The 16,795-nt window shown below is 35.8% G+C and overlaps 2 protein-coding genes across 2 annotated transcripts in view; one reads left to right on the top strand and one right to left on the bottom strand.

The window, feature by feature from the left end:
• The window catches only part of bcr (BCR activator of RhoGEF and GTPase), a 69,561-nt gene extending 66,087 nt beyond the window's left edge, over window positions 1-3,474 (top strand). The window contains exon 23 of the mRNA XM_084137483.1: window positions 461-3,474. Coding sequence (XP_083993609.1) covers window positions 461-550 — 90 coding nt within the window. The 3' untranslated portion in view covers window positions 551-3,474. The remainder of the gene's footprint in view (window positions 1-460) is intronic.
• Window positions 3,475-10,353: 6,879 nt separating this feature from the next.
• On the bottom strand, window positions 10,354-15,577 carry gfi1b (growth factor independent 1B transcription repressor). Its single transcript, XM_084138164.1, has 7 exons — window positions 15,211-15,577; window positions 14,602-14,711; window positions 13,366-13,551; window positions 12,994-13,223; window positions 11,985-12,122; window positions 11,711-11,876; window positions 10,354-11,183 (listed from the first exon to the last, which is right to left on the bottom strand). The coding sequence occupies exons 2-7, from the start codon at window positions 14,705-14,707 to the stop codon at window positions 11,005-11,007; spliced, it is 1,005 nt and encodes a 334-aa protein (XP_083994290.1). The 5' UTR covers window positions 14,708-14,711; window positions 15,211-15,577; the 3' UTR covers window positions 10,354-11,004.
• Window positions 15,578-16,795: the final 1,218 nt, after the last annotated feature.

Here is a 16,795-nt window from a genome sequence, read left to right as displayed (position 1 = left end):
GCGGCTTCACTCACGCAGAGCCGTCTCTGCACTCTTCCGACCGCGCTTTCTTCGTTTTCTTCATCAACTCTGCCATGATTCACGTCTGAAATGCGTGCTAGTGTCTTCCATAGAGGCTGCTTCATATGTTGTTAATGTATGTGACGTTGTGCCGTAAAAGCAAGATTTGTCGGGGCGCCACCTCTCAAACCTGCATTGCTGGTTTTACCAGCGGTGTTCCCCCCTGCTTTGCTATAGGGATGATTCGCCCTACTACGAGTTTGTTTACCAAGCTTTTATATTAAGGTACAAATCTTGCATAGTGTGCCTTTAAGGTCTATGAACATGCTGGCATCTACCACAGAAAATGATTTAAACGTGTCTCTGTTTGTGAAAGCAATGGGAAGCACATTTACAGTATGTACTTGTTTTTTATCAGTTACACGTCTCCTGAAATGTTCTGTCTTTTTTGGTTCTGTAGGTGCAAGTTCTGTTGTATTTCCTTCAGCTGGAGACCATCCCGACGCCAGACAGTAAGAGACAGAGTATCCTGTTTTCTACAGAGGTCTAAAGGAGTGCTTATTCTCATTGTAAGTTTTACACCAGTGGGAAAGAGAGCAAGCGAGTATGTCCACCCACTAGGTAATGGACACTGGAATGCACAAGAGCTACGTCCTTCTGGGCAAAAGCAGGAGTGCTTCGCCTTTCGCGCATTTTCTAGCTGCCGCCACTAGGGGGCACCTCAGCCCTTTTAAACATTGAAGAACTCTACTTACTCGGAGCACATCTTGAATATTACTGAACCCTCCATGTAAACCGCCTGTTTCTCTGAACATCAGTGTCCGTTCAGCACCTTCGCTCCGCATTCTGTGACTCCTCAGATCGCTGAGCATGCTCTTGTGTCCTGTATGTGGGCCTCTAACGGTCATTCATATCAGCTGGTGACAGTGAATTCTGTCTCTTCTGGCTTTATGTTTGTCCTCATTTTGTCTGTCCCCACTGGTCACTGATGCTATTTCTGTGCTGCTACAATTCAGTATCCAGCTCCAAATCCTTTTATGTGATAGATAATTACATGGGAGTTCAACGTAGTTCTTATTGCAGACTCTTTAAGAGTCAAATGACTAGCTTCTCTCAGTGTTCGTCAATCATTTAAAGGACTTAATTTAATAGGATTTCTGTGTAGACGATGGTGTTTGGTTCAGTTTTTGTCAGTGTTGATGTGATTTCTAATTTAAGAACATCAAGAAACAATCTGAAAAATAGATTGATCTGAGTAAAATCTCGTTATTATTTAATTTTCCTCTCTCTTTTTTTTTCTTCTTTTTTTTTTGGCCCATACATCTCTATCAAGCAATATTTAAGGATTCATGAGTGTGTTTAAAAACGTTGTGTTTCATTATGCTTTTGTAGTTTAGATCTTTTCCCTCATATTTTGGGAGAGAGATAAACCTTCATAAATTTCTAAGTACATAACCAAAAGGGTCAATATATTTTTCATTATTCTAAGTTTTTATGTAATACGTATAGAATAATTATGATTATTTATTTGGGGACAGATATCAACATCACTGTCATTTCAGAGTATGTCTACATTTATCGCTAACTTATCTGTGTAATGAAGTACTGTAGATTCCTTACATACCCTCTTAACTTTCCTTTCTTTTTGAATCCGTTCAGGATTTGAAGATGCTCTGAGGATAGCACACAATACTAGCGTTTCCCCTGCCGTATATCTAGTGTTGAGAGATGACCAAACACAGAGGTTTTTAGCGTGCTTTGGCTTCACAGCACACTGTGGTTTATGTTCGCTGAGAACCATACAGCTGTGCCTCTGTCTCATCGTAAGACATTAAAGGGATAGTTCACCTGAAAATTGAAATCCTGTCATCATTTACTCACCATCAAGTTGTTTCAAACCTGAATGAGTCTCTTTCTTCTGTTGAACATAAAAGAAGATATGAATGAGTGAATGTGTGTATTTGAAGAATGTGTGTAACCAAACAGTTGGATTTTTTTTATATCATTGACTTCCATTAGTATAGGGAAAAAAAATACTCTGGAAGTCTATGGGGACCATCAACTGTTTGGTTACACACATTCTTCAAAATATCTCCATGTTCAACAGAAGAAAGAAACTCATTCAGGTTTGAAACAACTTGAGGGTGAGTAAATGATGACAGAATTTTCATTTTTGGGTGAACTATCCCTTTGAAGGTAAGAACACAATGCTGTATATAGCACAAACTGTTATCCTTGAGTCCTGTCAGATGGTTTAATGAAGGAAAGGTTAATAATGGACGCCAAGAACGATGCAGTACAGGAACAGTACAGGTATTATGTCTCTATAGCATTTCTGTTAATTATATCAGTAAAAATGAGTGCTCTTAATTATTATTTCAGTTAAAGGTGCTTTAGTTACATTTATTTAACATGCAGGCATGTTTTTTGATTTAAAAGTGTTTTTTTTATGTTTGTTTTTTTAAGTTTGATAAGTGTTGTTTGTTTGTGTGTTTGAGTTGTAATGTTAAACCAAATTCTGGCTACTGTAGAAGGATTTTTGAAGTCTGTGTCATATATACAAAAAGGGGTTTTGCAATTGAAAAGGAATTTCTGTTAATCCACCGTCTTTTTCCGTTATCGTGTCCAGTAAAGGTGCGTTCCCATTATCTCATCTGTCCTATTCTCTGATTGTCGGCACTAAATGTACATTTCCTGTATCTTGCACCTGTCCGAACTGAATTCAGCATACAAGATATTAATAATCATAATTTTACAGCATCACATGTGGTTCCTTCTAGAGATTTCCCCGATTTTCTTCTTGTAAAGTGAAACTCTTAAACTCATAAACTGTGATCTGTTGCTATCAGAAGGCATTAGGTGATTCAAAGCATTCCAGTTGTGTTAATTGCTTATTTAATGTGCTTATTTAGATTGTTGAATGTTACTGGGTTAGAAATATTGGACATATGCTCCAGTTCAATGGGAGTGATACAGCGCATGATATTTGAGAAGCAATTTCTTTGCACTGCACCACGTTTAAAGACTAATGTGATAATTTCTTCTCAGCGTAATGAGATTGTATCACACACGGTGAGAAACGTCTATAAACATCACACTCTCTGCAGTCTGATATTGCATTATGCAAGAAACAGATTTATTTGTATCCACGAAGTATTACAGTTTTGAAATGATTGGTCATGAAAGCACTGCAAGGGGTCCATCTGTGTCATCCATTGTAATGTTCTGATGATTTATTTTGAAATCTTGCCTTTAAACACATGAAGACATGCTGGACAGCCACTGGGACAGGCTATGGATGCTCTCCCCTTTTCCTCTTAAGGTTTTTGTCACTATTTATTATTGCTAATATCTTAATGTTCTGGTTATAGGACTGTACAAATAGATAATGAATTCTGCAGACTGAAACGTTTGGAAGGCATTTGCGGCCTATGTTTATACACAAAATGTTGAATAAAACCTCCTGTATATGAACACCTGCTGCTTCATGGTGTTTTTTCCCCCCCAAAATATTACTTGTCATATTTAATCTGGGGTGCCACAGTAGTTTCCTGCCTTGAATTTGAGTTAATATTTTTAATTTATTTGTTCATTTGGCATGTTTAGCAGAAATGTTTTGAAACTCATTTGAGTTTGTATTACACGTAATGTAATGTATATATGTGTCCACATTGGGGCAGCACAGCCGTACATTGCTTCATATATATGGACGGAAGATTGAAAACTTTGTTGTTTTCATCAGTGTTTGCATGCTAGATGTTGACAAGCTGACAAATAGCATTGTTCAGTATAGATTAAATGAAAATTGATTTTTATCAGATCACATGACTTTTCAAAAACAGTAATACTATTGCCAATAGCATTGCAAATGGAGGAAAACATGTACATGTAACTAGGTAATGCTACTGATTAATGTTTCAAAATTGGAATTGTATATATTTATATATATATTATTATATTTTTTTATTATATAGTCAGTTTCTGTATGTCTTTGTTCCATAGAGCCTTATTTAAAAGTATTCCTCAATATGTCATGATGACATCAGGAAAGATGGCAGCTTCCTATAAGAGCAGCTTAGTAGATTTATTTTTGGTGCATTATGTCTAGTCCTGTGCTTTTGCAGAGGCAGCGCAGTCCTCCAGTGTCCGATAAGAAGTCCTGTTTCCTCTTCATAATATGAGACTCTGAGCTTTGAGGAACAGGAGGGATGGACTGAGTTAAAATACAGACTGACATTCTGTCATAGAGCTGTTATGAGAGCGAGTGAGAAAGAGAGTGTTGTGTCGTCTGTTGCTGTCTGATTACTCATGTCCACAGTTCTATCTCTCTCCTCCGGCTGTCGCTCCTCCCTCAGCAGGCCATGAAAGCTGTGACCGTTGCAGTGTGGATGGGGTCAGATAAGACTATCCCGCTCCCATCACGGCCCTGCCTGCTCTGAGAGGCCTGCTCCCTTCAGATTTCACCAACCCTAGGTTTGTTCCTCCTCTCCCACTTCATTTCCATGTCTCCCCTTTTTACATTCGCCCACTTCTAATGTGTGGTTTTTTCTTTCTCATTCTGTTGCCTCCTCTCCAGGCCGTTTTGATGATCCTTGTTGTGTCTGAGGCAGTTTTGCTCCTGGCTGGTCACCAAACTTGGTTCAAACCCTCTCACCCCTCATGTCCGGTATCTGTCAATCACTCAGTATCACTGGTTTGATATTTGTATGTGACCTGACACGTTTCCTGCATTCACAGCCAGACAGATCTGCTCCCTTTAATCTTGCGAGGGAAATTTGTATTGAGCCATGCGTTGTAACCTCATTGAGTTAAAGAAAAAACAGATTTTAATGTGCAAATGATTTATGGTTTATGATTTATCAATGTTGTGATGCTTGGTTTCATCGTCTTATCTGCTGATTTATTCAAATACATAAAAAATGCAATTCATACATACAGTGACTTGAATATACCTCTTCCACGAAAAGAATGTTTAATTATATCAATTATTTTATATTTATATTAATTGTTTTAAATATTAATATAAACTATTATTTAATTGTATTAATTAATTTAATTACATTACTATTGTATTATATATATATATACATACATATATATATATATATATATATATATATATATATATATAATTATTTTAAATTAATAAGATATGTTGATACTTTTATGACAAGCCAGGGTTAGTTCTGGTTGTAAAATGTCTTGTGGTGCGACTTCCCCAAATGTAATATATAAATTAATAAGTCTTTATAATTGTAAAGATACATTTATATATACTTTTATTCATTACATTAATATGAGATATTTTGAGTCTAGTTCAGGTTGTAAAATGTCATGTGGTGTGACTTGCCAAAAGGTAATTTTTATGAATTAGTAAGTCTTTATATTTGTATAAAATAGTAATAATAATAAAACAAACACTTTATACATCAAAATATATTTTAAATTAATTTTAAATTAAATATTTTAAATGAATTATTAAGATTGTACATTCATATCAATAAGTGTGTACTATCTTAAAGGATAGTGTTAATAGAAAATGTTAACTTTGTAAACTTTAACTTTTTTTTTGGAAATGGTACAAAAAACCATGACACCAACATAGCCAACACATTTCTAAAACCTTGGCTCAGGTGTTGTAGACCAGGTTTTTAAAAGATTTTTTATAATAAGATCACTCCTATTTGTTTATTTTTAACTGCACCGTCCCCTCAAAATCATACGAGATCATATGACACTCAGCATTGCACAAGCACAAACTAACATCAGGACACTTTTGCAATAAAAGCATTCATTTGGTTTCCCTATATCTTTAGTTAGGCACATGCATAATCCTCTGAGTGGATTTAAATAATGATTGCCCTTTATCTGGTGGTGTCTCACTCTAATCTGTGTGGTTCGGGCCTTGCTGTGTCATCGCTCCGCTCTTGGCGTGACGTGCCAGCTGTCTATCTGCGTCTTCTCCTCATCTCCAAACCCATAAAACTCCCTGACAGGCCCTTTATTTGAGACGTGCCTGTAGCACTGTTTAATATGTGGACTGAGGTCTCATAAGACACAGACCGTACATATTCAGTTCTTTGTGCATGATTGCATATGCAAGCACTTGTAAATATACTCATATGCTCAAACACATGATTTCCATATGCTGTAAAAAGAAAGACTTTAAAATAAATATTATTTTTTTGCATCTGTAGCAAGATGAGAGACTCAACCAAACATGTTTTAAAGTAAATATATATTCTCCGCACGATTCATTTTCTGTGTTTGGTTTATGTTTTCTACTTTGTAGTGCTGTTTAGGAGCTTCTCTTGCTTTTGTGAACATAAAATCCACAAAAAAGTAGCATATAAAGTTCCTTTTTGAAAATAACAAAGATGATGTTTTGCTAAAGCTGTGTTTTTTGCCATTTTGCCATGCTCTGCTACACAATCAGTCAGTTTAAAAGCTCAAGTCTTTATTTTCTAATGTGACCATTTTCATTTATGATAGTCCTTTCGGTGATAAGGTCTCTGCTTGCGCTCACACCATCGACTGCTGCTTTGCCTCAGGCAAGCGCAGTCAGAGTGATTTGCATATCTGCTCATTTGTTAAGCAAATCTCTCTCCTTCTATCTTTTTTCTTCATCCCTCCCTGTTTTCTCCCTTTCGCTCTACCACTCTGCTTTTGTAATCTTGAAAGATGTTGTGACCTTTTGTGAATGTTTCTGTGCACATATATATGAATTTATGTGTCTGGAGTATAAGTGTCATATTTTGTGCTGATGCATTGGTTCAGTGTGGATGTGTTAACATTGTTTATACGAGCGAACTGATGCACACTGTAGGTCAAATTTCTCTTTTTGCCTGCAGGCTTTAACAGCTTTTGGCAGCGGACCTATTGAATTTTTTTTTATGATGTCGGCCAGTCCAAAATATCTTAAGGCACATCTCTTTATTGTTCCTGACAATTAATTCTGAATCAACTGTTTCTACAAACACAAAACAGCTGCAGAAGCTGAGTGAATTTAACATATGGTGGGTATGATTCGTTGGAATATATTAAAAGATTAAAATCAAACTTTATACATGCTTAACTGAATTTGTTTCTCATTATCTCATGATCGATGAGGTTTGTGTGTAAATGCCTGAAATCAGTATTGCAGACAAACATAATTTGTGATAATATATGAATTTTTTCACAAAACTAAAAAGCAGCTTTTTTTTGTAGCGGATAATCTTTTGTAGACTGATTTTCTCCACTGTAGACCGTTTACAGTTTTTTAAAACAAACTTTGTCCGGGTTACGGGACTCTTTTTACTGCATTTTTTCTCTATCACATATTTTAGTAATCATCATATAGCATCATATATTCATATATATTGAAAGCTTAAAAACTGAAAATTCATCCTGTTTTGAAATTGGACATTGTGTTCCCATTGAAACGGTATACTTAAAAACCTTTTAGCAGGCTCAATTTTTGAGATATCAAATTCAAATTTGGAATGCAACTTGGTTTTAGGCTTTGATTTTCTAGTCCAAATTATTTTGCAAAATATAAATATTGTATAAAATAAAAAAAAAGTTTAGTTCAGTACATTTGCTTTAAAGTTTTATAACTTTTTTACACTTTCATTTGTGGACGTGCTTTTTTGACACTCTGCTGAGTGTCTTCATGAATTACAATCATTTAAATTCAGTTCTACACTCAGAAAGGGGGATGACAGTCAACAGGTTAAGAAGTCTGTTGAGTCCCTGGATCTGTCAGAGCGGTTACTGAATCAACATCTGATTGAATCTCTTACTGAACGTCCATTAGTGTCCATAGGGCCACGTTAGGCACTTAAGGGTTTTTCACATGACAAGGTGCAGTTAAAGATATAGACCTACATAGGCAAATTTTTTTGACCTTACGTAGCCCCGTCCCTTTTCAGCGCTGCGCTCGTTGTGATCTGTCCTCCGGTTTGTATTTCCACAGCAAGATCTTACGGATTAATGAATGAATCGTTCGTTTTAAAATCTTCCCGGTCTAATGACATTTGTTATGACATCCACTTCAAACATTACAATGCTCATGATAACTTTTGTTTTTTTGTCATGTTAACTCTACGTTAAAAGGATAGTTCACCCACAAATGAAAATTCTGTCATCATTTACTCACCCTCATGTTGTTCCCAACCTGTATGAATTTCATTCTTCTGTTGAACACAAAAGATATTTTAAAGAATGTCGGTAATCGAAAAGTTGCCATTGACTAGGAATAAAAAATTCTATGGAAGTCAATGGGGCCCATCAACTGACTGGTAACCAACATTCTTTAAAATATCTTCTTTTGGGTTCAACAGAACAAAGAAACTCATACAGGTTTGGAACAACATGAGGGTGAGTAAATGACAAATTTTTCATGTTTGGGTGATCTATCCTTTTTAGTAAATTCACTTCAGAAACATACAAAGCGACTGCAAAAACGGAAGTTCGAACACAAAATTCTAAAGATGGCTGTGCTCTTTTTTTCTTCTCTGGTGATTAAGGGCTATATACGTTCAAAAGTTTAGGGTCAGTGATATTTTGAAGGAAATTAATACTTTTATTCAGCAAGAATACATTAAATTGATCAAAAGTGATAGTTAAGACATTTCTGTAATGTTACAAAGATTTATTTTCCAAATCTGTTCTTGTGAATAATAATAATTAAAAAAAAATCCTGAGCACCAAATCAGCATATTAGAATGATTTCTGAAGGATCATGTGACACTGAAGACTGGAGTAATGATGCTGAAAATTCAGCTTTGCCATCACAGGAATAAATGGCATATAAAAAGTTATTTTAAATGGATGATGATGATTATATGAAAATGATGAGAATAATATTTCACAATATTACTGTTTGTAGGATCTATCTATCTGTCTGTCTGTCCCAGTATAACACAGCCTCTCACACCTCATTGAAAGAACAGGTGTGTCCAAACTTTTGACGAAAACTCTATGTTGTATGTTAAGGTGTAAGCTACGTGGCATTACACCAAAACCTGTTTAATTTTCATAATCAGAAATTACTGTTCGTGCGCTGTTGCGTAAACGGTGGACAAACAGTTTTCTTATTTACAAAATCATGCAAAATCAACACGCGCACAAAAAAAAGAGGAAGTGGAACTCGGGTGTGTGCTTGCCCCTTCATTTCCCCTTTTCTCCGTTCAAGGCTACACCCCACCCTCCTGTCTTGGTCCTAAAATCCTGTTTGCTCGTACATTGTCTGTCATCCAAATCTGACACCGATTGGCTCCCTGAGCAAGATTGTGATTTGCTATTGGATTTACTGTTTGTTCCAGGATGTGGCTGTAACTGTCCTCAGTCTGACTCAGACCCCGTTGCTGAGGTAATGAAAATAATCATTTGCATAGGCACCACAGATTTGTTTACCAACTGTACTAGAGAGGCACTATTTCCACCCTGATGCGGACACTGATTTCTGTTCCTAATTTTTTAGACAGGCGAGCAGGTGTGCAGAGCGCAGATGGGGAACAGGTCAGCAGTGGAAGTGAAGAGATTTTTGATCAACTTTCTTCAGCTTTTTTCTCAATAAGTTCCTCTTTCCTAAATGACTGCACATACCTGTCCTGTTTTTCTTTTGCGATCAGGTGATGCCCGCTGTTTAGCATTCTGAGGGAACCACAGAGATGTGTAATGTGTGATTTATGTTGCAGTTCGGTGTAAGTGGATTGGATTTTCCTAACTGTCTCTTCTGTTTGAGAGGGAAGGTGTGTGTGTGTGTGTGTAAAGCTGTGTCAGTATAGGAATTTGTTTGGCAAAGCAGCTTGAACTCCACTGATGGGGAGTGACCTGAGAAGAGACGTCAGTAAATCTCTGAGTTTTTTGCAGTCTAAATGTTTGCACAACTAAGACTAAGAAGTCCCAGTTGGTCAAAGTTTAATCACGGGAATCATCCCATTCATAAATATAAATGTCTTTGTTTCGCTGCACTGCCTTTTCCTTCCAAGCTCTTGCCCACAAGGACCGTTCGCTCAGACACATGAAGTTTACAAACCTGCCAGGCAGGAGATTTGCATGTAGAGTTCCAGGTACCTATTTGAATGAAGCTTTATCTCCAGTCACACCAGAGATTTCACACAGCCTCTGGCAGTGTGCAGAACCATCGGCAGGGCCAACGGAACTGTGTATCCGGATCCTCGACAGGGCGGAGACACAAGAAGACAAACACTGCAAAGCCTTGTTTGCTGACTCTTCTCATTTTTCACTGTAGCAGGTCTGATTTCTCACACATTTACAGTACGTGCACCCCCTCCCCCTTCTCTTCATCTCACAACTAGATTTAAAAATCCACTGTTATGAATTATTGATCAAGCACTTTACATCTGATTTTAAACAACATGATTTATTTCGTACTATTTTTGTGACAAGAGTTTCTATAAATAACATGACAAAAAAAAGTTCAACCTAAACACTAGCATACAATCTTACTACTTTTTAAACCAAAAGAAAAGAAAATGAAAGGCATATGTTTGGACTCCTTCATGGTGGCTGTACCTGGCGTGTGGATTTCATTTAATATTTAAAATGGGACATTTAAATCATTCGATGGACTCTCTGCTTGTTAGATTACAGTTCTGATGCATTATTGGATCAAATACAGAAAGTCATTTTGAAATCAATTGAAAGGTCTTCATGAAAATGTTGTCATCATTTACTCGCATCATTTACTTATGAGTATATTTTAAAGGAAGTTGGTAACAAGACGGCCATTGACTTCCTTTGTATTAACTGTCTGATTACCAACATTCTTCTTTTGTGTTCACCAGAATAAGGGTTTGAAACAACATGAGGGTGAGCAAGTGATTTTAGCTTAAGTCATTTTGTTATGTGCTTTTGTCATTTCTATAGTTCTTAAATGTAGTTCATTTTTTGAGTGAACTATCCCTTTAACATGAGTCTTTTTTTTCTCCAAGCAACAGCCATTGGTGGTCTTCATTTCTTCCCCTCTGTCCGCCATGCCATGTTCAACCTCGGTTATTTAAGGCTGTGCTGGCTCTCGTGGTGTCTGCGAAGATCTACCTTCCTCTGGAAGCCTTTGGAACAGATCTCGCAGCCGAACGGCTTGAATCCGGTGTGTTTGCGACTGTGTGTGATGAGGTTGGAGCTCTGGCTGAAGGCCTTGCCGCACACCTGGCATTTGTGAGGTTTCTCACCTGCAAACAAACAGAACCATTTTTAATAAAATGTCATTTGAAACCCATTTTACTTGGTATAAAACACTGGAAAAATCTTTGCTTTAAAAACAGCTTGAAGCATGGATTTGCGTGCCACCCAGATTTGTTCTGTTTTTTCAACACAGGAGTGGCTGTCTGCTACATGCAAAGGTAACTTTCCGAGAGTCATCGGGAAAGCAGGAAGACCAGCTATGCAAATCAAGACAGCATTTGTATAATCTCCTTTTCTTGATTTATCTGTAGCTGTGCCGCTCTTGGAAACACACCCTAGAAAGCAAGCCAACTTCAGCATCTGAAGTGAATATCAGTTCAGCATATTCAGTTTTAATGATTTACATGGAATGAGTGTATAGATAACATGCATTTCCAAATAGTGTGGGAAGTTTTTTTGGAAAACTGTCATTGAGGGGGGCATTAAACCGCATCTGCTTTTTATCACAGATCTCTTTTCAACCACGACATAACAAACACGCAGTCACACGCAGTCACACACTGTGGCGTCTCACCTGTGTGTATGTAGGTGTGTTTCTTCATATCGGATTTCTGGTGGAATCTCTTTCCGCAGAACTGGCAGGGGTACGGCCGTGTGTCCGAGTGGATCAGCAGGTGAGTGGACAGCGTTGAGGAGCGTTTGAAGGTCTTTCCGCACATCTTGCACTCGAAACTTCTTTCCTTTAAATGCAACAACAACAACAACAAAAAATCATTATTTCATAGCCATTATCCAAATGCCAGCTGATGTCCAATGGGACTAACTGGATCAGCATGGTTTGTTCTTACCTGAGAGTGGACGTTCATGTGTTGCTCTAAGCTAACTGCGTGGCCAAAGCTTTTTCTGCAGATGCTGCATCCAAAGGGACGTGTGCCACTGTGAGAACGTCTGACGTGAACCTCTAGTCCATGAGGGGTAGAAAACACCTGGAGAAGAGGACAGAAACCACAAATGAAATTGAGATATTAAAATATATACACATACATACACACACACACACACATACATACATATATATAGAGTTATAATTTTCAATAAAAAATATTTTTTATAATATATAATTTTTAAAATCTAATTTGAATATTTGTTTATTCTTTTTATTTATAAATAAATTAATATATATCATGTATTTAAAATACAGACAATATTTACATGTTATAATTGATTCACTGATATATATATATATATATATACATACATACATACAACCCCCCGTGTGTGTGTGTGTGTGTGCTGTCAAATCGATTAATCGTGATTAATCACATCTTACATAAAAGTTATGGTTTACATAATATATGTGCATATATATATTATTTTATTTGTATTTATTATATGTATGAGTATATATATATATATATATATACACACACACAGAGACATAAAATATATATAAATATAATAATATACACACACAAAACATTTTTGTTAGATGCGATTAATAGTGATTCCTCGATTTGACAGCACTAATATATATATATATATATATATATATATATATATATATATATATATATATAATGCCTATAATTTTCATAGACAAAATGTAATTGTTTATTTTTATTTAGATATAAAAATTTAAAATATAGATATAAAATAATTTTAATATAGATATGGTGTGTGTATTATAATTTATTTAGAAATAAAAATAATAAAAACAACAACATTTTAAAATCAAATTTCTTGAAAATTTAAATATTTTAAAATAATATTTTAAAAAGAATCCTAAAAAAATACTACAATAAAAATATGCATACATAACAAACAAACAAACAATGAATAAATAAATAATGATCTTACCTTATCACAGGTAATGCAGTGGTAGGTGTTAGACGTAGGTGAGTAGTGTGTGCTGCAATCCAGTGGTTGTGGAGTCTCCGAGCTCTGCTTCAGATGAGCTCCGTACAGGCTGCTGGCGTGCTGCAGGAGCGATGGAGGGAAGCCCATCTGCCTGAAGTCATATGTAGTGGGAACATGATCCCAGGCATAAGAGCTCTTGTAGTAGGAAGGAAACTCTGCCAACTGAGGCTCTGTTGAAGGTACAGTGAAATCATTAAGATGATGATTGTTATTGTCTAAACATGCCCTAGAGATGTCACATGATACTTAACAATATGTTTTTTTTGTGCCTTACACACGCAGATATGTATGCCAGTGCGCCGCCACACTCACCAGATAAGTAAAACGGCCGTCTGGTTGTGACGGACAGCTCAGGTAGAGATGGTACTGGGCAGTCGGGCTCTCGCTCACACTTGATGAAGTCATACGGGTCTCTGTGGGAAGGTCGAGTGAGGGAATCTACCTGGGGCCGCTCTGGGGAATTGCGTTCCTTTGGTTCCAAAGGGACCAGCGCTGGGACTAAGAAATCACAATGATCATAAAATGCATGTGTTACAAGGTTGCAGGAACAGCAATCAAAATGAAATTTATTAAAATATTAAACCTTGATATAGTTTCCATAAAAAGTTTTTAAACTCTTAGGTCACACTTAAATATGTCTGAATGTCAGTGTATTAGAAAAAAAAAAAAATATTAAAACCAAGAACTAACTATACTTTTCAAGGCTTTTTTGCAATAATGATCGCTGGGATGCATGATGTGCAGTTTGCTTTGCTTCAAACGTGAGCTAAAATGAAATGCCACTTGCTTTTATATTTTGTTTCTAATGCAATGAGATTATTATGCAAAAGCGTTCATATATTTTTAATAATCGCTGAGCTATCTAAATATTATTCATCCAGCCATCCAAATATTTCACTCAGGCATCTCCTCTCTAAAGGCACCTTAAACAAGAGAATTAGAACTGTGTGTGTGTGTGTGTGTATACATAAAAAACCTAGACTGACAGATCTGAGATTGTTCCTAACACTACATTTTCTTCAAATGAACCCTAAAACACAGTTATAATCCAGTGACAGTACTGCTCTCTTGTTTGAATAGGCCTAGTTTGCATATTCGTAACATCCACCCTAACCGCTAGACAGTTTACAAACTGGAATACAGCCTATTGAGCTATGCCTATATAAAGACAACAAATGAGGCCCAAAATGCTGTCTTAAGTAAGCAGCTAAGGTTTTGAGACGCAGCCCTAGAATCAAATAACAGTCAGCCTGAGGCTGAAGCATCAGCAAACATCAATCTGACAGGTGCTCAGCGCATCCGCTCACCACTCACTGAATCATTTATTTCCCCCAAATAAGAGAATTAAGAGATTTGTAATTATGAAGAATGAATATAAAACCTCCAAAAACAAACAACATTTTAATTATATATAGATTGTTCGTCTCTTGAACATCATATGTCAGATGCACGCAGGGGAACTTGAAAGTCTAGGTAAAGTAAAATAAAACCTATACTGAGCATTTCAGTATAAATTCACTATTTCTGAAATATAATAATGCCATTTACTTGTTTTGGGTGCTGGGTCCGGGACTTTCTGTTCACTTTCCTCTGTGTCAATGGGTCGGTGCACATTGTAGGACTTTTTACTTTTCACCAAAAACGATCGTGGCATGATTCTGTAAAATGAGATTTGTTTACTGTGATGCTTCCATTTTCATATTTGTATGATAGCATGTACATAACCATTACAAATCATATAACAAAACTGTAAAATTATCCATCTAAATACAAATGAAAAATATAGCTACCCTGTATGATGACAGTCATTTCATAAAAATAAAAAAAATAAAAACTTGCTCAACGCTCTTGTAATAATATTACTTTCCTTTCTGTGTCTAACAAAAAACAACAACAACAAAAAAGTGTGAAAATGTATACAGTTATTATAAGCTACAATACTTGGTGTTGCTGTTGATGTTTTGAAAGTTTCAGTCGAACTTTGTTCAATTTTATAACATATGTTATATTAAATATACCAAATTATTGTTGAATAATAAATAAGAATTATTTAAATATAAATATGTATATGCATGAGGAAACTTGAGGTTGAAAAAAAAAACCTTTTAAATAACTGATTTTAATTGTAAATGTATTATAAATATGAAAACAGCTTACCTGAAATGGTGTAGATCCTGAAAAAAATGTTTAAAGTCCTTTAATGGTTTTCGCAAACTTCGTGATGAAAAGTGCTGGGAAATCCGTTGTGATGTTTAGAAACTTAAGCACTGCATCTCTGAGTTGGTTGCGTTGAGTTTTTTTTCAACTCCCCTCCCTGATTTTCAATCCGATAATTCTGCGGTGGAATCTGACTGAGCTTTCAACCAATTACAGAGCAGGTGCGACATATGTCTACAAAACGCAAACACATCCTGGTTTAGGCACTATTTGACATAATGGTAAACTATATTTAATATATTTTAACACATATTAGTTATCATTTGAAATTGATAGTTAGAATATTTGTTTACATTTTTAGGCCGATATATTGTTTTATTAGGGGTAGGCTAAAGCCTAGCCTAGTTATTTTATTAGACCGCATCTCTACTGCTATATGGAGCGTTAAAAAGGTTAATTGGTTAACAGAGCAATGCGTTAAAGGTTAGTGATATTTTGCAAAACATTTTCTCAAATCATCTGCCGCCAATTTAATAATTTATCATCATTGTTATTGGTTATTGACTTGACTCCTGTAAAACATCTTGCGGGCTTAAACATAAGACCATTAAACCAGCAACAAACTTTGCTCGAACGTACCCCTCAGAAATACACACCAAACCTGTAATGTTGGTACCTCAGAATGTTTGCTTACTTTTATTTGCACAGTTGTGTTTTGGTTGCAGCCTTTAGGCGTTTTATCTTTGATTATTAAAAGCACAACTATGCTAATATTTCATTGTTTGTTAAACTAAGCGCTGGGAGACTCTTAAATGTTTATTTATTGAGTGTCTATAATCCTCGTGCGTTTTGCCCATTTAATAATTTTCATTTAAAGATTTACCGGGATCAGTTTTATATTGCCATGTGCGCGCGCATTAATGTATTTCGATTAATGTATTTACGTATTTACACGCCCCCGTGTGGATTTCATGGTGAACTGCAGCTCATTTTCAGGTGACTTCAAAATATAACTAAATTCTTTCGCTTAAGAGTGTGTGTTAGCGTTTTTCTTTTTTCTTTAACTTGCTTTACTTCACCTTGTATACAAATAGTGAACGTTTGCTGAGAGTTGAAACATGCATTAAAGTAGGTTAAATTACAAATGATAGCTATTTTGACTGGCTAGTTCACTCAGAATCGCAAATTCTATTGTCACAAGGATTTCTTAATATATTTTGGCTGTTGTAGTCTGTTGTAAAGGAGTCATTATCATAAGGAATCATTATCATGAAGATTCATTACCGTTAACAGTCATTATTTCTCTGTTTAACGCCATCTAGCAGAGTGGCGCAGCGGAAGCGTGCTGGGCCCATAACCCAGAGGTCGATGGATCGAAACCATCCTCTGCTAAAGTTTTTTTTTTTTCATTTTAATTTTAATTTTTTTGATTTATTATTATTATTATTATTATTATTATTATTATTATTGTGTAGCGCTTTAAAGATAATAGTTTGTAATCTCAAGGGTGAATACAACCAGGGTTATAAAACATTTTAGTTATTTGAAATAAAATAAACGTAAACTGAAATAAAGTATGAAATAT

Source organism: Abramis brama (assembly GCF_963993115.1).
Source record: "Abramis brama genome assembly, chromosome: 15".
Classification (NCBI taxonomy): domain Eukaryota; kingdom Metazoa; phylum Chordata; class Actinopteri; order Cypriniformes; family Leuciscidae; genus Abramis; species Abramis brama.
The sequence above is the reverse complement of the archived record's forward strand: the minus strand, read 5'-3'. Positions and strand labels throughout refer to the sequence as shown.